The 24,420-nt window shown below is 39.6% G+C and overlaps 1 protein-coding gene across 1 annotated transcript in view; it reads right to left on the reverse strand.

The window, feature by feature from the left end:
• Positions 1–262: 262 nt before the first annotated feature.
• The window catches only part of LOC107713512 (forkhead box protein P1-B-like), a 69,817-nt gene continuing 45,659 nt past the window's right edge, over positions 263–24,420 (reverse strand). Inside the window, exons 6-16 of the mRNA XM_016519038.1 lie at positions 23,376–23,483; positions 18,713–18,800; positions 17,268–17,351; positions 13,885–14,017; positions 13,707–13,778; positions 13,046–13,122; positions 12,208–12,309; positions 9,748–9,869; positions 8,610–8,679; positions 7,901–8,067; positions 263–4,038 (exon numbers count right to left, since the gene is read on the reverse strand). Coding sequence (XP_016374524.1) covers positions 3,894–4,038; positions 7,901–8,067; positions 8,610–8,679; positions 9,748–9,869; positions 12,208–12,309; positions 13,046–13,122; positions 13,707–13,778; positions 13,885–14,017; positions 17,268–17,351; positions 18,713–18,800; positions 23,376–23,483 — 1,168 coding nt within the window. The 3' untranslated portion in view covers positions 263–3,893. The remainder of the gene's footprint in view (positions 4,039–7,900; positions 8,068–8,609; positions 8,680–9,747; positions 9,870–12,207; positions 12,310–13,045; positions 13,123–13,706; positions 13,779–13,884; positions 14,018–17,267; positions 17,352–18,712; positions 18,801–23,375; positions 23,484–24,420) is intronic.

The following is a 24,420-nucleotide window of genomic DNA, read 5'->3' on the forward strand; positions in this document are numbered from 1 at the left end:
TTTTTCAACGTATTAAAAACAGCTTAACGCAAGAAGGGAAAGAGTGTACAACACTCTTCGGTCAATGATAACAGAGACAAATCTGTTTTCTATTTTACAGTTTTTAGAATCCAAAAACGGTGGATTATCCCCGGATCCATTCCCTCCCAGATGTCTGCGAGTTTCCTTTTTTTTTTTTTCTACAGAAAAAGCAAGAATTATGAAGTCAATTACATTTGCAGCACAGTTCGCTATTGGAATACATACAGCAGTAGCTCATTTCTTTGTGTTTTCCGTCTTTTTTAATAGTAAATACAAAGCAGTTGTGATAAAGCAAACATGGTGATACAAACAGTATTTTTTTTGTTCTCTGAAAAGAATCAGGAGAAAATGAGAGGACACACAAGCTATAATGTGGTGTCTGTACAACCTACTTCAACATGAGCTAAAAGAGCAGAGACAGGAAACAGTTTACCGCATGTGAGAAGCAAAATAAATCGAAGAAGAGATCATATCGAAGCAAGCCGAGTGGCGTTTCTTAACGATAAAAAAAAAAGCCTGAGGTTTGGATTGGTTTAAAAGAGGAAAAAAAGAGAGACCCTCGTGATAAACAAGCTCTGATTTTTATATATTTTTAAAAGTCTTTTTCTTAAAATAGTTTGCTACAGTTTTAGACTAAACATGCAAGACATACGACTAAGTGCAACTGAGTGAAATGTTACATCTTTTTCTTAGTTACTCATTCCCTAGAGGTTTGAACTGAGGTATGCATACTAACAGTTTATCATGCTGTATTTCTTCAGTAATGCCGAGCTACACATGCGGTGAATGGTCTCATCTACCTGCTCAAGAATAACAATCAGAAACGGCCCTCAGATGAGCCCCGAATCTGTCCCACTGCAGCTGCCCGGATGCTTTATTCATTTCAGTGAACCCTTTTCATCAATACGAAATGCTTGGATAAATTTACAAATAGTAGTAACTGCCATTAAAGTACCTTGTACCCAGCTTATTGGTTGACAGGAGTGTTTTTTAATATAAAAAAGTAATAAGTTGACAGACACTAAAACACAATCATAGAGCATTGCCAAGGTTAACAAAAGGACATCGGGAATCCCGTTTCGAATTTACAAGGTAAGTGGCATACAATCTTTTCAAAGAATAAAATGGCAAAAAAACAAAAAATTCTAAAGTATGAGAACAAATGAAACTCTCATCATTGTGTGGTCCAGTTTAAAGTTCAGTTCACATTGTGTTATGCAAATGTTTTCCCCCTCCTGGATTTAAATTTCCTGTGACGACAGTGAGCACAGTCCTAAACTCTTTCATCCATATCCTTCCCCTTTATAGCCATCATTTCCTGATAGAACACTCCCTTTTTTCCTTTTCATTGGCCCAAAGACAACATTGCTTTGATTTGGTCGTGTGTTGGTCTCGATCTACTATTTTGGTCACAGGCAAAGACATACAGCTGCCCATCGAACAACCCCTTTGGCTTTTTTTTTCTTCTTCACCATCATAAGCCCGACACAGTTTCAGACATTTCATAATTTTTGCGTCCGGCCAGTGCGGGGAACACTATAAGGATATTTGGCCTTTTGTTTAGCTATTGCATGGAACATAGAATATATCAACTTGTAGTATCTTGTTTCTTTGGTAGTCACAGATAAGAGACATAAACATCAACTTAAGTAAAAACAAACTGACAATAAAAATGGAAGTAATAAATAAGAACACAGAAAGTGGTTGGTTGCAGTCATTCGAAAAACAAAACGCAATCTCTTTGTAGAAGCCTAATCTAAAGTCTGTTCCCAAAATTTCAATCTAAGCTAGCCGGCGACAGCAGCTTCCAATTCGGAGTTGCTTTCCGGGTTCAAATGGCCTGCGTGGAAACAGCCCGTCGGAAACAATTGCGATGTGGCAAGAAGCGAATGGTCATAGTGGGCTGCCCCAGTGCCGTAATGCTCAGTGGTCATGGCTGTGCCGTCAGCCTCAGTTCATAACCCCTTTAACGTTTATCCCGTGTGTAATTATTATCACGTCTAATAACAGAGGCTGAGCCGGTCATTTATGTGGTGAAACTGATATTGAAACTAGAGGGAATGCAGTTTAAAAGTAATCCAGACAGTCTTTGAAATGACAGAAATAAAAAAAAAAAGTTTCCTATATGCCGTCAATAACGTTCAGGAATCACGATTAGCTTTTGTCTAACAATCCTCTCCCTGGTGCTTATTTCAACATTTTTTGACATTTCATTTCGCAATACAGATGATGGTTTCGATCAGCGATTTGGTTGACGCTAACATGCATCACCACAAAAGGGGATTTTTGAAAGTATAATTTCAGAGCGATAAACGTTAACCTGCGTTGATTTCTCTGTCATTCATTCCACGTGAAAATTAAACTTCATTGGAGCGTGGAGAGGGAGCCTTCATTACGAGTAGTGCATTTGGAGATGGACTTCATGAGCGGGAAAGACAGAGATAGTGTGTGTGTGTGTGTGTGTGTGTGTGACGGCACGCAAGGGCAATGTGACTGCAAAGTGGCGATCCGAAACGCTAGGAACAAATGACAGAAAAATACTACACGGTAATGCGACATTCTGTTTCAATTTCGAAAAGGAAAGAAAGAGGGGGAAAAAAGAGAGCATGAGAAGCCTTAACATTCATCCAGTGCTAAGCACACCATAACTCCACGTCATTATTCATGAGGTCTGATCAGTTACCAAAACAAACAAACCCAGCAAAAAGGATATATAGCTAACAGCACAGAGTAATGAGAGGACACTACGTTTAAATTATTTGCCCAGGAGCCCTCAAAACACCAGACAGATATCCTCCAGCTGCGATGACAGCGAATTTAAAGGAATAGTGCACTTGAAAAATGAAAATTCTGTCATTTAGTCATAATCAGGTTGTTCAAAAGCTATATGACTTTCTTTTTTTTTTCTTTCTTAAAAACACAATAAGACATTTTAAAGAGTGCACCAGCTGCTCTTTTTCATGCAATTACAATGAATGCAGAGTGGAGTGACATAAATGGGAACTATACCGTTTTCCTATATTCCAAGTCTTCTGAAGTTGTAGATACATTTGGGTAAAAAACAAACCAAAATCTAAGCCACCATTCACTGGAATCCTTCCCTTTGTTTGAGTCAGTGAGTTGATCTTGAAAATCAGTCAGCTTTGTTTTGAACCTCATCAACCAATTCACTAAAAAGATCCAACTCAAAAGAACGATTCGCTCACCGTTGACTCTCATAAACTCTCAGGAAGAGCATTCGCTTTCAAAGCAACCGAGTACACTCTTCAAAACGAATCATTTTGTGTTTCACGTAATACAGAAAGTCACACGGGTTCGGAACGACCTAAGGGTGAGTAAATGACGAGAGAGCTTTCATTTTTGGGTGAACCGTCCTCTTGAGAAGATCTGAAGGCAGAGACAATGAATTAAAGTCACATACGTACATGCACACTGTGAGTGGCACGCTCATTGAAGCGCTAATGATTTGTGTGTGTGAGAGTTCGTGATCAGTGTTTATTCGACTCGGAGGGCAATGAGTCTTTCTCAGCTGTGTTTTCATGTCCGCTCTGGTCTCAGTGACACTTTTGCCAAAAGGAAGTAGAAGCAGGCCCCAGTACCAAACGTCTCTTCATCAGAAGATGAGTAGAAATTTACGCATTTCGTCTTTAAACCGAAAAGTAGAAACAAATCAAAAATACTTCCAAATGGAATAGATTTTCTTATCTCGTATTTCGTTTCGTATTTAATGGCACTAAGTAAATCAGAACATTTTAATAGCTGTCAACAAGAGGATTGTGAATCCAGTCTTGGGCTTGCTATATCTGGAGTGGTCTCGCAGGTGAGCGCAGTTAGTATGGTCTCTTCGGCAGAGGACCTGGGAGAAACCAGGCTTACAGCATGTCCTCGTGACCGTGGTCGTCCTCGTAATCTCTGTTGTGGTCAAAGTCTGGACTGTGATTGGCAGTCGTCACGAGGGAAAGGGGACCTTCGTGCTCCTCGGGGTCCAGTGGCTCCTCTTTTATGCTGATATGATGCCTGGGAATAAAACGGAATAGGAATGTTCATTAATTTTCCCACAAAACAAAAAAAAACCTCCATTCTCAAAATAAAAAAGCTATAATAATAATAATATTAAAATAATTATTTACTTAAGTATATTATAAGACGATAATAATAAAAAAAAAAAAATATATTAATTAAAAATAATTCTTAATGAATGCATATTTTTGATAAGTTTGTTTTTTCTTTCCTTTAATTTGACTTTAAGCTGATGCTTTGAAGTATCGTTTTTCAGTGTTGGGTGAGGTCTATAAAAAAATTTTTTTTAATATAAAAAAAAAAAAAAAAAAAAAAATTCAACATTCCGAGAACATTCAGAAATAACTTAATAACTGTTCATTCATTTTATTAAATCATGGCCACATTGTACTAATTTGTTCCCTTTTTTTAATTAAAATCAAAATGAGGGAACGAATTAGTACAACATGGCCACGATTTACTAAAACGAGAGAACAAATTAATAAACTGTGGTAACAAATTTTTAACTTGTGGCCACGATTAAACTAAAACGAGGGAACTGATTAATAAAACAAGAGGACAAATTCTTAATTTGTGGGAACGAATTGTTAGTTTGTGGGCATAAGTATATTTTTATCGCCAAGTCAAGGGCAGGGCTCTGCATCTGGACAATATTGTGACAATACATAAAAAAAAATGATAACATCTCAATATGTACAGTATAATTGTATCAGTGCAGCCACTACCATCTACTGGTTAAATATCTGAAAATAAAAAGGACTAGTGTAACGACCAGCTGTTTCTATAATGAAAGACTAACAGAGGCGGCACAGCAGCGCTCCTGATAACTCCACTTCCCTTTCAGTTCTTCCAGCACCGGGATACCTGCCGGCTTTATTTTCCACAGCTGGCCTGACAACAGGGTTTTCACTTTGAGTTGATAAATGAGGGAGATTAACAACGTGCGACGTGGCGACGAGAGAATGGACTGCGGTGAGCGAGCGGACGGCCTGTCAGCTTCCCGGTGGCGTCGGATCAGTGCCGCACCGCGCGCTCCTCTTCTCGCTCGTTAACATGCACAACCTGTGAGGCGGGTCTCTAGAGGACAACCCTGCACAAGGTTCCGTCATTAATCAACTTCAAGCATGCAAAAAAAACAAAAAAACACAGTGACCAGACAGCGCAGCGTACGCTTTAAATACACGCAAAATTAATGCAACTTCTAACCAAAGTGTCAATAAGGGGAAGAAAAGCAGTGGCGGGGAGGCGTGCGAGACGAGAGGGGAAGGGGGAGGCGCTGACGACGGGGCCCAACACAAACGGCTGTGATAAGAAACAGAGCCCTTACAAGAATAATAACGCTGTCAGTTGTAAACAAGGCAAAACATGAACCCCGGCCCACAGTCTGGGCACAGGATTGTCCACAGAGATGAGATCCGCCAAATTTCTCATTACAGAAACACTGCAGGAATAGAGCGCCAATGAGCGAGCACTGACTCTACAGGGGAAGACAACCAAAACTGAAAGGAATAAAAGGATAAACATTAGAAGCAGCTGTGGCAGAGCCTTTAAGTTAATTAGTCTCACATGGCAAACTATAGGTTTTCGCTAAGACATGTTTGGCAAATGTAATTAGCCACAATATCTATTTTTCCCCCCAAACAACCTCTTCTCTCTCCACGATTGTTAGGAAAGCAGCCATGCTAATGAGTTATCATATTTTGTGCGTGAATAATAAGAAAACTCTCGCCATTGTATCGGTTTTAGATCAAAGCCCCATGTATCCCATGGCCTCCGGTTCTCAATCTCTAGCTGGAGGGCAAACATGAAATTGTTATTAATATGCAACTGAGCTGCACTCTGCTTTAGCCTTCATTGTAATTAGGACTGAAGCATCTGATTGCAGGCATCTGCAACAATACATACAGGTGCAGACACTATGGAAGCCCATTTGTTAGATGTTATTAATTGTGACTCTGAAGCATAAGAGAATGTAGAATTCAAAAACAATAAAGCTAGTATATAGTGCTTATATTAACAATGTGCTCGGGTGTTTACCTCATAATTACAGGCCTGGTTTACCTCGTAGCATGTTAAGACAGAAATAATTATATACTTGGGCCAGCAATACTATGTAAACATTTTAATAGTTGACATTAAATTACACAGTTCAAAATAACTCATAAAATTAAAAGACTTGAAAGATGGAATTTATAATTGATTTCAGAAAAGGTGTTTTGTGTTTTTGCATTTGCATCCAAAAGGAATAAAAAAATGTTTTGTTGGAAAAAAAGGTTAATGCTTTACAAAAAAGTACTGTGGTGGTACCATGGTAAAGCGACAGTGTCAGATGATAATACCATAGTAATGACAGTTTAAAGTATTCATGTTTCATAGCTTTTACATGGTAATCCAACATACTTCATAGAAATGGAATTAACATGGTAAAATACATGTATTACCATGGCACCATGTCTAGAATAAAATAAAAAAGTATTTCATTTTTTTCAGATAATGTAAACAAATTATGTTAATAAGAATATTCTGAATATATGCATTTTCCTTTGTGTTTGTAATCATGGCCATACATGCTTATTTGATATTTTAATTACAATTACAAATAACTCATGAATTGTTGCATTGAAAGGTTAAAGATACAACCTACCCATCTAATTTCTGCTTGAACATTTGAAAATAATAAGCTTTCCTTGCCTCATCTATAAGTGACAAAATTGTTTTATTAGTGAAAAAGTTATTCACCGAAATTGAAACGCGATGCCCTTGATAACATGATCCATAAATCTGGTTAACTTAATAAAGCTCAGTGCGTTTTATGTTAATGTTTTATGTATGCTCGTATATTCTCACACTTTGTACGGCTCGTGTTCGGGGCAACATCTTTGCTTTTGAGTGCGTTAAGTCGGCAAATGCCTGGAGATGTGAGAGGCAGACGCCTCAGAGCAAGCACACCCATCCTGTCTCTCTGTATCCTGCGGATGGGGCAGGCCTGCAGCTATGTTACCTGCCATTAGCACTTCTCTCACCCACATCTTCACGAGTTCATTACCACACTGCTTTTTTAAAAGAAATGATTTGCTGATATAAATCTCGCTGAGCAACAAATCACCATTCTGTCCTCCGACATCTGGAAACCATGTTGTCTGCACCGTATTATTTTAAGCTTCAAACAACACGGCGGTCCCTCCCATACAACAAGTGTATGGGGAGCTGTGGTTTCCAGCCCCGACCGCAGCTCAGCTACATGGAAATCTTGGAGCGGTTTCGTCGAGGCTAATTATGACCCCCCCACCTCTCCCTTCGTTGTTTTACTCTCGACGGCTCGCAGAGTTTTCGGACGTGCTGCGAGTCCTGTCTGGCTGGAAAAAGGACGCCAGTTCTGTCATCTTCTATTCACCACTTTTGTAAATATTTAAACAAAATGGAGGCAATAATTAGGGAGGAACTCGGCGTAGTACGCCGCACACTACTGACCCGTAATAAAAGCGAGTTTAGAAACAACTTCTCGAAATAACACGGAGAGACACTATTTGCTTTACGAGCTCCCCCAACGTAGAAACCCGCCAAAGGTGGGGTTTCCTTCTAAGACTGCATTCACAATTCCTACTTCCTCTTTAAACTGCAGTTTTCTATATAATTTCACGGTTGGCTCAACATCTACTGTAATGTATATCGAACCCTACTGTGCGTTCCGAGACTTATTTTCAACTCCTAGTGACCTGGTGAAAAATTTCCACCACCTAAGCTGCACGAGCGTCGCACTGCATGCGCGTGAGCCTAATGATTCCTGGACATCTCCCTTTACCTCGCGCCCTTATCTCAGTCACACACACATTACGAAGGTGGGACGTGAGCCACTCACATAGCTGGCAGGGGCGAGCGTCCAGGGCTGCTGTCACTACCGTTGCTGTTCCCGTGGTCCATGGCCCCATTCATTTCCTCTCGGATAGCGCTGGCAAGCGAGTTAAGAGTGGGACTTCCGATGGAAGCGGTAGTGTATAGAGGTATGTTGTTCTCTGCCATTGAAGCCTAAAACAGAATGCAGGAGATTAACTCGGTGAGACCAATTCCTACAAAACATTAGGAGCGTTCAGTGGCCTTCAGCTCGTCCAAAATAAATAACCATTTTATTCATTTGCACACTTCAATTCCTTTTAGGACCTTTTTAGGCGTTTTTAAAGTCGTAATGATGACATGATGTGTGTTCAAGTGAATTTAGCCAGAATGTAATAATTTTTAGACATTTTTTAGACAAAAAAGACAGGAAGATGAAATGAAAAGAATGCAGAGTGTGTACTTGATAATTACTTGTTTTTATATTTGCATCCTCATAGCGCCACAAGGGCATCATGGAAATTGAAGTTGTGTCACGCAAGACTGTCACCTTATAAACCAGCTAAATGAGTAGTATTTTCTAGCAAGCTTTACTGCCATTTTTCATCAACTGTGCACAAAATAATACTATAGTGTACAGTTAATGACTGGATATGGGCAGCAACTGAATAGATGAATAAATAAAACCATATAAATAATATGGATGAGGATTGGATGCTGCAAGATTGTGATTTTACCTGGAAGGCTGCAGAAAGAGCGGGACCATATCCCAAAGTGGTATGGATGTTCTTTACTAGAGCTGGACTTCTGTAGAGACAACAATACAAACACACATTCAGTGCAGTACAGAAACGAGTCATACTGTCACCGGTCTACTGAACAGATTGATTTTACACTGAAGTCAGTATTTAGAGTACAATCTGATTTCCAATGAAACTCAATAGTAAAATCAATAGACGGCACTAAACTATCAAAAGCTGTTTAACACTAGAGCTCTGTCCCAAAACTAGCTGCCTACTTGCCTACTTCACTTCCAATGAAAACGCTGTTTCAAAATAATAATGCTGCCTTCTAAGATTGTGCTTTTTTCAGCTATTTTTTGACAATTTTTCACTTTCTTAATGAGGGTTAATGACAAACTGTTAATGAGGGTAAGAACTACAAGAATCCTATGTAGACCACAGATAACAAGGAAGCTTGCTAAGTTTTGGAACAGAGTTCATGTGAATTTGTCTTTTATTTTAACATCACATATTATTATACAATCACATGACACTCACACGAGTCATTTCAGATATTATGAAAAACAGAAATGACAAAAGCATAAGATATGAAAGGCTACATACAGGATGAGCGAGCACACAGAGGCGGAGCATGCAGGAAGGGGGCGGGACAGAGGGCGGTGCTTACTGTACAAGCAGCTCATCACAGCTTTCGTCGGCCGCATGCTTCCTGGGGCGACCTCGTTGTATGTGGCGGCCGCGTTTAAACTCTTCGTCGTCTACGGTCCAAAAGGACCCAAAGTCATCCTCAACTCTTACAAAGCATTTATGCAGGGAGAGATTGGTGCGCACGGCACCCTGGGATGGGGGAGAGGGGCAGCAAGCAGCCAGATGCAGATGTAGCAAGACAGACAGACAGACAGTGATAGAGAAGAGGATATGAAATGAATGAATGGATAAGCACAAGCGACTAGGGGTTACGGTGCACATAGCCAGCACATAACTCTAATACAGGCACAGAGACGCACGCTAAAGCTGGCAGGGGGTCAGTGGGTGGCACAGCACAGAGACAATGACATGGAGCCCATCCATCAACACCACCAGACACGGGTTTGTTCAGCCACACTGCACGGGGTGGCGCTGGAACACCTACCCGCTAATCTTTTGCGGCCTTCTCTTTTGGAACTCTAGCTCGTCGACGGTCCATACCGCCCCTTTAACGTTCTCTACTCGCACAAAACACTTGTGAAGACTAAGGTTATGCCGCACTGCGTTCTGCAGTTGGTGTGAGAGAAAAAGAAGGGCTATGAGACACATTTTTTTTTTATAGAACCCACATTCTCTTGTATTGTTAAGTTGTATACATTTCTATTTTAAATAAATGAAAATTCTGTCATCATTTATGACTTAAATATGGGTCTGTTTATCACACCAACCTATTATACAACTTTAGACTTTTATGGTGTTTATTCGAAGCTTGAAAGAGCATCAAGGACAGTCTTCAAAACCTCTCCTTTTGTGTTCTATAAAGAAATAATGTCATACAGGTTTGGAATAACATACTGGTGAGTAAATGATGACAGAATTTTCATTTTTGAGTGAATAATTACTTTAAGAATCTGAAAAAATCCATGCTTGGAATTTCACTGTTTTCTAAAAAAATTATCTAGACATCTTTAAAACAAGATCATTTGACCTAAAAAGCAACATATTAAAACTTGTTTTCAGACAGTATTTCATGTTTTCCCCACAGTGATTATTATATATTTTGAAGTTAGATCTCACTTAATATACACTACTGTTGAAAGTTTGAGATCAATAAGATTTTTTTTTTAAAAGAAATTTATACTTTTATTCAGCAGTGATACATTAAATTAATTAAAAGTGACAGTAAAGACATTTGTAATGTTACAAAATATTTCTATTTCAAATAAATGCTGTTCTTTTGAACTTTCTATTTATCAAAGATTGATTAAAAATGTGTTACCGTTTCCACAAAGATACTAAGTGGCACAACTGTTTTCAACATTGATAATAATAGTGCGTTTCTTGAGCACCAAATCAGCATATTAGAATGATCTCTGATAGATCATGTGACACTGAAGACCGAAGTAATGGTTTTGCCATCACTGTAATAATTTACATTTTAAATAGAAAACAGTTGTTTAGGAGTGTAATAATATTTCACAATTACAGTTTTTTCTGTATTTTGATCAAATAAATACAGACTTGTTGAGCATAAGAAAGGTATCATATTGCTATTTTCCAAAACACTCCCTATACAAAGAAATGCACTGATCAAGAGCCAGTTGTAGCAGCACCTTGGACTACCAACAAAATTCCAGACTGCATAAACAGCCTGATAAACATGACTCTTTGGCAGTTATGACTTTAGCACTGTTAGCTGAACAATGAAGGGAAGGGATGTAATTCTAACATGCTCTGCTTGTTGCGTTCTTATAAATTACCCTTTCATCAGGCCATTTGTACAACATGCGGGTGATATTTAGTAAATAAAGCCCTCATTGATTGATGGAGGCCTGTGTGGGTGTTGTCACTTTGGTGCTTTATCATTCAGCGATGGGTAAAAGTCACAGATAGTTCATCATTTTCTGCCTCACTTCAAAAACGGAAACTGAAAACGCTTGAGTTAAATGCCAATGCTCAACAAACTCTGCCAGGGGAAAACATTCTACTCAAATGACCAGATTTCCCCTGAAAAGAGGGAAATTCTTCCAGAGAAAACCGAAAAACACTTTCAAAATAAATCCAAATGAAGAGAGGGTCTCTTCCAGAAACTTCTAAGGACCATTAAGTGAAATAAATCATAGCTGGGGAAAAAAAATCATACTTTCTCTGTGTAATCTGAACTTGTTGACTAAATCTCATTGGGCGAAATAGCATCAATTACACCAGTTTTTACATGGTTTCTGTTTGTATCTCTGGTGTTGTTTAGAATAATTCAGATTTTTTTTTAAATGTTCATTATGTTATGATATCTTAATATCTGGGAACAGAAATATGTTTGTCAGTAGTAGTTTGTTTAAAGAACTAAAATATAAAGTGGCGTCTAAAAGTCTGAGAACACTAGTGAAAAGTTTTGCATTATTCATTACTTTTTTAATTGCAGCATTATATTTGAATGACAAGTTAAATAAAAAACAAAACAAAACATGAATTTCAGTTTGAAAGCAAGAACTTGACCGTCCGTCACATATTTGATTTAATTTGATTAGTGACTTTGAAACCATCTACTCTTATTTTTTTTCCTCATGTATCTTGTTCTTTTTAAAGTTCTAAAACTTTATGTCTAGGTTTAAACTAGATTTTAAATCCCAGATCTATAATGTAGTCAGACTTTTGGATCCCACTGTATTTCCTTTATTCATATATGTTTGTCATGAGCTAGGAAGTGTGTGTGGTCCAATAAGAGAGGTGTGCACTGAATTCTGGTGGTCGTTTTCGTTATTGTGAACCCAATAGTTCCTCCATACATCTTCAACAATCCAGTTTTTGGTTTTTTAGTTTCTACTTCATTCCATGCTTTTTATTCAGTCAAATTCATTATTTATTAGTGAAAGCAGGAAATAGAAAACAGGAATTGTGAGATCACCTTCCACGTTGCTGCATTGCGTCTGAAATATGCAAACATTCGCGTGAACCAGTTGTAGATCTCGTTTAGTGTTAGCTGTTTTTCTGGCGTCTCTAGTATTGCCTGGAAAAATACACACACACACACATACACACACACACACACACACAAATGCTGATAAGCAAAAAGCAGTTCCATTTCCGTTTAAACCTGGAGCAAAAACAAAGTGAGATGCACATGGTATGTGAAATTAAAGTTGATCTGAGGGTGCTTGTAAAACAGCTCCACGCTTTTCCGTTCTCAAATAGGAGCTACTTTGTTTACTGAACGCTTCCTTATGCAAATGTGCCAATTTGAGTACATCCTTTTCCGCTAAACAACCAGAACAAGAAAAAAAAATTATATAGCCAGATTATAAAGCGGCAATTATCCCGGGCCCAGATTAATGCCCGTGTGATCACAGATTACCGGTTCAGGCCTGGTAATTGACTGGGCATCTCAAAGACGCCCCGTTCTTACTGTTGTGTGAAATGAATTCCATAATAATCACATTGGCTGTAATACTTAATCAAAAGCAATTGTTATATATGGGCTTTTTTTGCCCCCTCTATGTACAGCAAGTGCTCTCACGCTCATTTGAAGATGGATAATCTTGAGCTCTGCTGTTAAATTGCATCTGAAATTTAACGGCTGTGGTGGAGGGGGTTTAGGGGTTTGACTTTAAAGACGTTTATGTTAACGTTGAATATTTATACTGCAAACATACTGGTTATACATACGTAAAATCTAAAGTGTAAATGTTCAATTACAATGCAGTAGGTGGGTTAAATATGTGATGCAAATGCGGCTGCGTTCTTACCTGTCGTATTAGCGAAGCATATGTGAAAGGAGGTCGTACTTCAGCATTCATGTAGAACTCTTTGTTCTGGACAATATCTGTTCACAAATACCAGACACAAATATTAAGAACTGAACTAAACCTGGTCACACTTTACATTACATTACATTAAATGATATGCTATTTAAAATTCTAAAGTATTTATACATCATGGCAGTATTTGTTGTACTGATATTAATTTATTTATTAACTTTTTTTTTTTTTTTTTACAAATAATTGAATGACAGTAGTAAAATACAGTAATATAAAATCTAATGAAAACCAACACTGAGAATAATGAGTATTACAAAAACAAAATAAAAAAAAACAAAAAAAGAAAGAACACATCCAGACATATTACAGTAATGAGAATTTGTGGGAAAAAATTTGTTTACTTGCAATGAAAATAAAGCAAAAAATACACATGTCAGTTACAGTTTTTTTCTTTAAGCAAAACATAAATTTAATATAGCTGTTAACGTCAATATTTTTTAATTAATAATTTAAAAAAAGTAATTGAATATATATACATATATATTAGGGTGAAATGTGACCTGCACATATTTTCGTAAGATTTACCCACCGATCCTAATGATTCATGGATTGTATGTTTCAATGAAGCTTCAGAGCAATCTGTCTGTACCTGGAGATATGGGCATGTTGTACTTGTCCGAGTAGCGTCTGCGCATGGGACCGACACTGTGCAGGCTAGTGGGGGTGATAACGGAGTGGGTTTGTGAGAGCGGCGTGAGGGGGGCCGTCGGGGTGGTGGGCGTCTGGGGTAAGCTGAGGGGCGGAGGGGGCTCGGGGGCCGGCTTGGGCAGTGATAACGGAGTGGGTTTGTGAGAGCGGCGTGAGGGGGGCCGTCGGGGTGGTGGGCGTCTGGGGTAAGCTGAGGGGCGGAGAGGCCTCGGGAGCCGTCTTGGACAGGGTGATGTTAGAAACCAGGTTCAGCTGAAAAGAACAGAAAGAAAACAGGGCACAGCATTGTTAGTCACGGCTGATGCCTGCGGATGCTAATTGTTAACACACCATCCAATCAATCTTTGCACCGCAGAGGAGCATTGGTGGCATGTTGGTTTGTAAATATTTGTAAACACCATGCTTTCGCTTTCCGCGTCCATCATTCTGCAAGCAAATAGCGTACATCCCCCTGGTCGCCTCTTTGTTTGGTCTGCTGGCGTGCTCCCAGAATGCTTTGCTCGCTCTCTTTGCTCTCGGGCGTCAGTAGCGGTCTTGCTGGCTGATGGAATGAGTTTCTCACCGAGCCCTAAGAGGCTCCTAACAAGCCGCAGACAGAGAGAGGTCAACCTACACTAATTACAGCCTCAAATTGTATTGTAAGGACCCTAATTAGTGGCTACTTACAGGGGTGATACTACGATTAAACGTCACATCTGAATGACTCTCATCAGCCCGATGGTTTGGCATAAGATGGTTCTTCTGGAGAAATAGTTTCCAGAGAATCACTTTCTTCCTCCCTTATCAAGTGGCACAAGGTGGGGGGCTAGTAATAATGGCTATAAGGTAAACTAATTAACCAGCGGGTTAGTTAAGGTGCAATCTCGCTTCCAGCGGCTACGTTGAGTCGTCAGTGTCACATTTCCTCTTCTATTGGAGTGGAAAATGCGAGCCTGACCGAATGCTCCTGCTATTAATTTGTAGGAGATGAGAAAAAAGCTAATGACCCATATACATATTTCCCCTCACCAAATTGTTCTAATTGCTAATTTGCCAAAGGAGACCTTGTTACCAAATTAAACATGAGTTCGACTGCGGTCTACGATGAGGGAGGTCGTGCGACGAATGCAAGGACAAACAGAGAGGGGCAAAGAAAAAACAACGAGAGGGCACGCAGAGGTAGGTTTTTCATCATGCGTCACAATCGCCCACAGATTGGGTGAGCAAATTAATGAAATGTCAAGGCTGTCAATTGCTTTGGAGGTATCAGATGTCTAATTTTGCTCTATAATGGCGCCGCTGACAGTGCAGACGGCGACGAGGCGAGTGAAAACCAACAGACAGTGTTTAACATCTAACCCCCCGCCATGCGGATACGTCGCAGGCCACGCAATTACCACACACCCTATTAACGGTCATTACCATACAGATGCTCCGTTTGACAGACAGGTACATAATAAAGAAATCTGAGGGCTGACAGAAGCTTCATCCTTGACATGTCATTGTCTTCATGCCTATCTAACATTTTTTGCTTTTTTGTGGCTAATTGGTTTCTCTCAGTGTTATAAATTTATATTTTAAAACAGATAGTTCTGGTCCTAGATGCTGATTGGTCAATAAACAAATCCAGTTGTGCTAAAATACACCACATAGTACCAGTTATGATGCCAAGCTTCTTTATAGAAAACAGTTTTTAAAGTTTTTTTTATTTTTTATTATAGATTTAGAAGAATTAGAATATAGAGTATTTTTTCATTTTTTCAGTAGTTGTTTGTCATTCACTTTCAACTTTTCATGCTAAAGAAAAATACTTGCAAAAATAGGTGGGCGTAAGACAAGAGACTTGGTTTGGGCCAGAGGTTTTGGATAGTATGGACTTATTCAACCTCTGTGCACACCAGCAAGCTTTGTTATCCATATTCCTCATCCACAAACAGCGAGTAGCCTCTACAATAGCCCAGACAGGCGAGTAATGGCCCTCCTTTTGTTTTCCTGTACCATTTGGGTGCTCTCCAGTACGTCCGCAAAATGAGACTTCAGACGGAAAATAATTAAATGGTAATTGGTGATCTAATTATACTGGCTTTGACTTGCCAAGCTGCCATGGAAAACAGAAGACAAGCTGCTAAAAAAAAGCTTAACAAACAACAACAACAACAAAAAATCTGCAATTTAATTATGGACAATGAAAAGGTCAGATTGCTGATGAGAACGCTTAGTGACACCTTCGTTCGTAAACTCGTGGACGCACATGTGCACGCACAAACACATAAACAACTGTGGCTTGAGGCAAAATCTCTCTTAAAATGAGCTGTTGATAAATATGAATGTTACTGGGGCAAGATTAATGAGCAGAATATCAGACCGCAAAAACATCTAATTTGTTTATGAGTAAAAACGTGAATTTAAAACTAAACACACATTCCAACATTAGCCAAGTAAATGACCAAATTTGCAAAATAAATGTCAAGGCTTTTAGTAAAACAATGCTGTTGAGTAAAACGTCACCAAATGGAATCTGTAAACACATTTCAACTAAGATTTGCGCTACATTTTTTCGCTAATTATTTCGAAGTCATTGTAAAATTAAATAAAGGCTTCTAATAATAAAGCATACAGTACACCTCATAAAAAAGTATTTATTTGTAAGGGTCCTCCTCTCCATTACAAGCTGCTTCCCCTCAGTCCCGTGGGGAGAGGTAGCAGGCTAACAACACTATCAGTATCTGAGACCAATTTTCATACACAAGCGTCACCGTGTCAGATACCTCTGTACAAATGCTAATCCAAACAATCAGCGTGTGACAGAGGCAAAGCTCCATTGAATGAACTATTGTCACCCGCCGTCCCAGGACACCGTCTCTGGGCTCCTGAGCACCACGGGGCCCCTGAGCAGTAAATAAATGATCCGCGTGCTCAGCAAACTGAAGAGAGGAGAGAATGTGACCGATCAATGATCAATTTTAACTTTTGTAATGGTTTGTGAACACTTGTTCTCCATTGACTATAGTAAAAATTTCTGAGGGATATGTTTTTAACTTTATGAACAGATACAACCTAAAACATGTTCCAACAATGTTGGAAATTCTTAAATAGGAATGTGAGAAAAGAGGTGCAACATTGTGCATCCAATCTGAAAAAAAAAAAAACTGCACCAATTCCATTTATTTCAGTGTGTAAAGTATGCAAGTATTAGAACTAACGACTAACATTTGCATTTTTCATTTAAAACTTTATTTATATAAAAACAGATTTTTTTTTTTTACATTGCTTGCACATTTTTCTTTAACAAGAAAAGCGAAAGTGAATGACAAACAACTGTGTCCAGCATAACACCAAAGCATGCATAGATGCACACTCTAAAAACCAACCAGAGAAAATACAGTATATCATCGAAGCACATTTGGCATACTATTTTCAACTACTATCAGTTGGTGTGCACTAAATTTAATCTCATATGCTATTTACAGACAGTATGCAAATTGGGACGTGTATGCTGAGATGTCAAGAGTGCTATACTCACTGGCTGTGGGGCGGGTTTGGGCTCTGTAGACTTGACATGAAGATGAGTCATCATTGCTTGAAGACGTTCTTTGTCTTTCGCTAACTTTAATGAGAAAAACAGGAAAAAAGTCATACAAATTATAATTAAAATGAGAAAAGATTCCGACCTTTTTAACTGCATTTTAGTGTAACATTCTCTCAGTTATCAGTAAACCAAATAACCCATTGGGAAGGACATCTGACAAACATATGATTATTCTTGACATACATGTACTCAAATTGTGACCTTTACACTTGATACAGAGACACAACCCTAAGGGTTTATTAGCCACTGAAAATGAACACACAAGCTCTAGCCTTCAGTCATGGTTACTTCAGCCAAAGTGAATCCACATTAAACATTGGAGGACCTCTCTGACCTCCACACACACTGATCTAGACTGCATTGCCCCCAAAACACTGTAAGCCTAAATAGCATTGGCAGCAATGATCTCTAAGATCTACTTAGGATTATGATCATTTTGGGGGCAATGCAGGCCAGTTCTGCTCCTCTGAGCTGCTACTACTTCTGAATCTATATGTGTGGCCCTTTCTCTTTGTTTTGGTGCAGTATCGAAGAAAAATGTAAATACTTTATTTACACCATGACATAAAAGACTAATTTTATTTGTACTATCAAGCATTTGAATAGCACATAAATGGCTAATGTATGGACAGATGAGCATGCAGATAGAGAATGATCATTGCACTTTTATGCCTGGGGTGAATTTTTCTAGCATGAATAAAGGTGTTGCACACATTAGAGACGAAAATATTGATCAAAAATATTGAGCTGGATTTGACCTCAACGAGCCTGCATGAGCACCATAGTTCAATGTGTTAACCACTGCACAATAACTCCTGCACTTTCTAATGCTCTCTGCCTGAATCTAAGAGAGTATCCATCTCCCTTCTCCTCCTAAAACCAAAAACTTCCCATTCATTTTCCATACATCCCGATCTCTGTGATACCATTCCCTGAGTAGATGTCACGATTAATGTGCATTAACAAGCAATACAATACAATAAACAAAATGAGTCAATCAATTCACTGAAATGACTGGTAGCTCACCCACCATTGTTGGTACGCCTGGATTTTTTCACAAAGTGTTTTATTGTGGTGCCAAATAGTTAAAAGTCATAAACGACTTTAAAACCCAGTAAAATTGGAAATGTAATTATCTTGTGGAGTGAGCCCCAGGGCACTCCATATATCTTTGCCTGGCTGTCATGCGAACATAACACATTTTTAATGACTGGTTACTCACAAATGTACAAAATAATTTCATTTTTATCCCTCCCTCCTCTATCTCTGAGCTGCTACTTGAGAGCAAATGAGCGAGAGGGAGAGAGCTAGAGAGAGAGATGAAGCAAACTTTTGAAAAAGCCAGAAAAGGAGATGAACGAGGAGAAATTAGATGTTACCTGCAGTTCCAGCTGTTGAACTACTTGCATCTGTACCCTGCACTGCGCCGTGCTCCTGTCATCCAAGGCATGTTCATTATTCAGATGTCTATAGAGAGAGAGAGAGAGAGAGAGCAGCCTTCATTTTAGCACCATATATTAAACATTTGATAAAACTTTCATGGTAAAATATTGAATTACATTATCTGCACATTCTGCAGGGCAGTCATTTATTTCTCCATATTGGAAAAGTGAAAATGGTCCGAGATACGCGCATACTAAAATGATAAAAAGTAAATAAAGCCAATGTCCACACATCCACAAATATCAAATTCCCCAAACACAAATGAAGAGTGTTCTAACAAGATCTCTGCATTACCGGAAATAGAAGCGCTCTTTACACGCCTCATGCATAATTCACGAACTGCCCGTTTCCACGCAAACCTACAGAAACCAAGTTGGGCAGACAAGAAAAGCGCCTCGCCAAACTCAGGTGAAAAAACGATATTGTAAATCGGCAGACGTGCGCTCCGCAAACCCTCCCAGCTTTTTATTTTTGGTGGCTTCTGCAGTTAATCATGTCATCTAGATTAAGAGAACTCAAATGAAGCCAGGAGGAAAAAGGCAAAGGACAACAAGGAGAAAAGAGATGGAATCTGTCATAAACTTGAATTATGAATATAATTATGCATGATTATTTTATATAGCCAAGACCCTTTTTTCTCTCCCCCGCACGTTTATAACTAATCTAAATAAGTAGCTGGCCTCTGCAAAGCGGGCCAAGATTTCCTTTTTTTTTTTTTTTTTTTGTCACCAGGCAGAGGCTGGTGGAATGGAACAGTAGCGTTTTCCACGTGCTCGTCTTCCCACGTTTACTGTCCTCCGCCGCAAATCAAAGTGTCGTGCCCGGACCTGAGCAGGGGCCGAGACAAGGGGAGCCAGAACTGATGTTGATGGCCTAATAAATTCGGCGAGGTGGCGTGACATGATGGCAGCGGCGCCATTATTAAGAATAAAGACAACATACGAGCACGGCTGAAAATACGTGTGGGGAAAACACACTCGACAACACTCATGACGGAGAGCGATTTTGACTTCGGAAGTGGAGCACTCAACCTTGAAAGGGAAATGATCTAAACGTGCGTCAAAATGGACTCTGTTTTCCTTCAGAATGAGCACATAAATACCACGTGTCTTTTTGAACGTTGACACAGCGTGAACACACCTTTAAAGACATTCTGAATTGATCGTTTCATAAAAATAACACCAGGATTAGGGACGGTGAGTGTTTTAACATGGCCACGCTAAATCCACACCTTGTTTAAAACTATATTGCGTCTGTTCTGGCTTCCAACATTAATCAACTAAAAACAAGCTGCTTTTGAAGTCAGGGAAGGTTGAAGAGGGATCATGTAAACATTTCAAAACAACCACCCAATTTTCATTTGTTGAGAGATAAAATAGGTACAGGGCGTCTCGCATTTTCAATGAACGCGGCTGGACGTGACATGCTTTGGAATTCGTAGTTCGCGGCACCCCGCGAGCCCCCGCTACCTCTTTTCATCCTTTGTTACAGTGGACGTTTCTCTTTTTTCCCTGTCCTCTCCTCCGTTCCTTCTAATGACATGTAGAGTCACAGTGCATAATTAATAGGAAATGAAATATTCAAATGGCCCTTAATGCAGCCTCTTGGAAGAGTGTCTGGACAAGAGGAGCTCCGGAGAACGGCAGAATTGACGTCGGGAGAGACTATGAGCGCTGGCATGTGTCACTTTCTGGACTTCAGACAAAGGCTGTTTAAAAGCTTTCTGGCAGGATGACAGCCCCTAATGTAAATGGCCACAATAAAACAAGTTAAATAGACATTACTTAAACAGTCAGCATTTTACATATCACTGAAGCTAGCTGTCCTTTAGCCCAGGTTTTAATGATGCTCTGGCAGGCTGACGCCCTGAAAGGTCTTTCTATTATAGGGACGGCTGGACGAACTATTGTTTATTCCCAAACACGCGCAGCTGTTTCAATAGCTAAACATCCGTCTGTTTTTCCTTATCTTCTCACATTACGTAAAAGAATTATGCTTATCTACTGATTTTATTTACTCATACTGCTTGTCTTTGATGGGTAAACACACTTTCCAGGATGGGAAATACAACACACGTATTTGCGAAGGGTAACCGTAAGCAGAAACCAGTTCTAAGACTAATACTGTAGAAACTGTATGCAAATCACAATGTGCAAAGTGAATTTTAGCAAAAGATAAATACCGAAACTCACACACAGGATGTCCTAGTGCTACAAGATGGCAGAACTACCGAGTTTGACCTTTCAAATACCCCAGGTCATGGATGCCCTTGACCTCTTGTAAAAGCGTCCCGACCTGTTCTATAAACCTTCCTGTCCCACTGGAAAAACACATCGGTTTATCACCGCTTCCTTTATTATTTATTGGAAATAGTATCAACCAGCACGACTAGGTATGAGATGTTTTCCTTTGAAGACATAATAAATATCCGTATGGTTTAAAACACGTCATCGGTTGTTGCCTTTGGCTCGGCCTGCGGAGATCCATGTGACGTTAGCGCGCATCTCTCACCGTTCCTCGCCACGTCGCCCCAGGCGCCCGTCTTTAGCTACCCAGAAAACTCTTATCATCCAGCTAATTTACTCCCTGATTTCTGTTTATGGTTCTTCGGGCCCGTCGGGTGGAGGATGTGCATGTGGGAATGTTTAGCGCATGGATGGTTAACACCTTCAGCCTGCCAGCTGAACTCTCACCCAGCCTGGTTTTTTCCAAAAGCAGCTTTGTAGAGAGTCTCCAAATGTTTTCTCAACATGTTCCAAGCAGTTTAGGGCAGACAAGAAAAGTAAACAAGATGTTGCCATGATAAAAACACTTGTGTAAACACTGCAGAGTGTACTTAAAGAAAGCACTTCTCTCTCGCTCTCGAGCTCGTTTTCAGCTCTGAAATGCTAATTTCTCTTATTTCAATAAGCAAATGATGAATCATGGTTTTGGCCAATAGAAAAAAGGCAACGATGTGAACTGCAATCCAAAAACATACTGTAACAGATCCGCAGTTTAGAAACTTCAGGGCAGCAAACGTTCTTTCTAAGCTCTCGGCGGACAGAGCGAATGCACTTCTTTAAATTTTTCTCCACAGGTAAACACAGTTTGGAGACAGATAATGTTATTATCTGCAAAAGTGTTTACACAGCCTGGACTGGTTTTAAAAATGGCAAAAAGAGCTTTGGTGGAAAAAAAAAAAAACACACAAGACTGAAAAATCTGGTCGGAGTGCAGCTGTGGTTTTCTCCTTTTTGGTCCCGGCTTGTGGGTCTTTGAGTCAGGCTTGTTTCAGTTTGAACTCGGGATAATGGAACAGTGTCATATCTTGTTTAGAGTGGGACTAATCCAGCCTGACACACACTCACTGATCTGCTGCCACACGGCACATGTTTTCATCATCTCATCACAAACACACACATCGTGGAGATTAAGTGAGACCAGGTCTTCCTCGGAGCAGGGATCAGGATGAACGCTGTGTAAACCGTGCACCTTTAGCCTGATCTTGGGTTTAGGTGTTATTTAGGGAGTGTGGAGCTGTGTGTTGGCCAGAATAGACTGGACTTTAACAGCATGGACAGGTCAGGCTTGATTCAGTTGAGCTGATACATAGTGGGCAGGTGAACAGGCACTGGTTCCAGATAAAACCAATGCAACAGTCAGAGTGCACATGCTTTAAAAACAGTGTGGTGCTTGTGTAGGTGATGGAGATTGAATTTGGTCTGCTACAGATCTCCACTATATGTCACATAAAAAAAAACTCAGACTCAGACGTTTCTAAAAGCAAGGAGAGACTCAGACAGAGAGAGAGAGAGAGAGAGAGAGGGAAAGAACTAGAAGATCTCTTCTTCTTGTCTGTAAAAAGGCAGACAAGGGCAAACCCGCTGTACTCTCAGAATGTGGCCCACCGTAGATAAACATCCCCACGTGTTTGTTTTGGGACAAAGTGTCAGTAATCACCATGGGGACTGCAGTTATCGCAGGCAGCACAGAACCCTGAGGGAAACCACACCACACAGAGCAGGCAAAGAGCAGCACACCACACACCCACGTCAAGAACCCAGCCCACACAGAGAGAGGAAAAAAAGACCAGGAAAGGGAATGAAAAAATACTGTAATGTAATGTTAGTGAAACATTTAGTAAGAAATGTGCACAGGATTCCTTTTGGAATTTTATTTGGACCGAATGCAAATTTTCTCATAGGATTCCAACATAACACACAAAAAAGATTCTAATTTGAAATTAAAAGATTAGGATCCTTAATAACACATAGTTCTTAAGAATCCCAATGGGATCAAATAGGAATCCTTTAAGAATCAAATAATATCCCACTGGATATTCCAAAATTCCTACAGGGTGTTTTGATTTGTATTGGTTCTTAGTCCCAACTGGGAATTTGATCCTGCTGGTAATCTTAATAGTCTAACAGGGGAACTGTATGTTTTAGTTTTAGTTAGAATCCTAATGAGAAAAAAAATTCAATTAGCATCATTTGAATTTGATTCCAAATTACAATTCCATATCCGATTCCAAAAGAGTATTTCAAAAAGGAAATCTGTAAACATTCTTTTTTTTATTTTTTTTATTCCAGGTGTGGGTGTGGGTAAGATTCTTACTTCAGGAACGACTGAAAGTCTTCAAACACAGCTTCACATCCTGGCCATTTGCAGACGCCGTGACCGTAGAGAGGGTGACTATGAGGAGAATGATCATCCAACGTTGATCTATAAGAAGAAAAGACAGATTAGTGTGATATCAAGGCTGCAAATATTTGATACACAACATATTCACGCATCGCTGGACTTTTAAGAAAGAGGCTAAAGAGTAATTAATCTCTATAATACTGCTTGATGTAATATTAATGGCTTATCCACTAAAATATGACAACTAATAAAGAAACCTTCTCCTTCAGCACAAAAAACCATTGCAGCGTGTTGTTTTATTGACACAGCACTGACTCTCACATGACCACTGACTTCTACAGGAAGTGTGTGATCAGTGCAACCATGTGATCTCTGCTTTCAGCATAGTTGGAGTTGTCAGCCTATCGCAGCGCATGAGCTGCCCGGTGCTGGCCAATCAATAGCCAATTATGGGTCTCCTCTGATGCACACAGAGGAATGCTTTGATCAGGGCAGCACGAGGCTCGGAGAGACAGCACGTCCTTTAGCCCTGACCACTGAACCGTGGCCCCTGCCGTCCACCTGGAGCAACAAGTGTTTCCCACAACAGGAAGCTCCCAAATCCATCTGGCCTGCTCCCGCCAAGCGCAAACAGTAAACACACCCCACCTGTTATCAATTTATCCGCTTGCACAGGGTCGTCAACAGCTCAGTGCAGCATGCTTTCATATGAACTACACCACAGGCACAATAAAGCTTAGCAGTGAAGATCCACCTACTTTTTTTTTTCTCAATTTCAACAGTGTGGTTTTATTTCCCTTTAGAAGGGAATGCACTGGCATTTGTTGAATTTAAAATCTAGCTGAATTAATGCGACACAAAGGTTAAGCCTATTCAAACGGCAAACTCTCAATAGCTTCAATTATCAGGATTTAAAAACACAAGAAAAACAGATTACATTTATGAAATAATTTAATATTTATCAACAAACACAAATTAAATACATGCCTAAAAATAGAAAACAATTATTAAAAGTTTT

The sequence above is a fragment of the Sinocyclocheilus rhinocerous genome, unplaced genomic scaffold (genome assembly GCF_001515625.1).
Source record: "Sinocyclocheilus rhinocerous isolate Xijiao unplaced genomic scaffold, SAMN03320098_v1.1 scaffold57, whole genome shotgun sequence".
Classification (NCBI taxonomy): Eukaryota; Metazoa; Chordata; class Actinopteri; order Cypriniformes; family Cyprinidae; genus Sinocyclocheilus; species Sinocyclocheilus rhinocerous.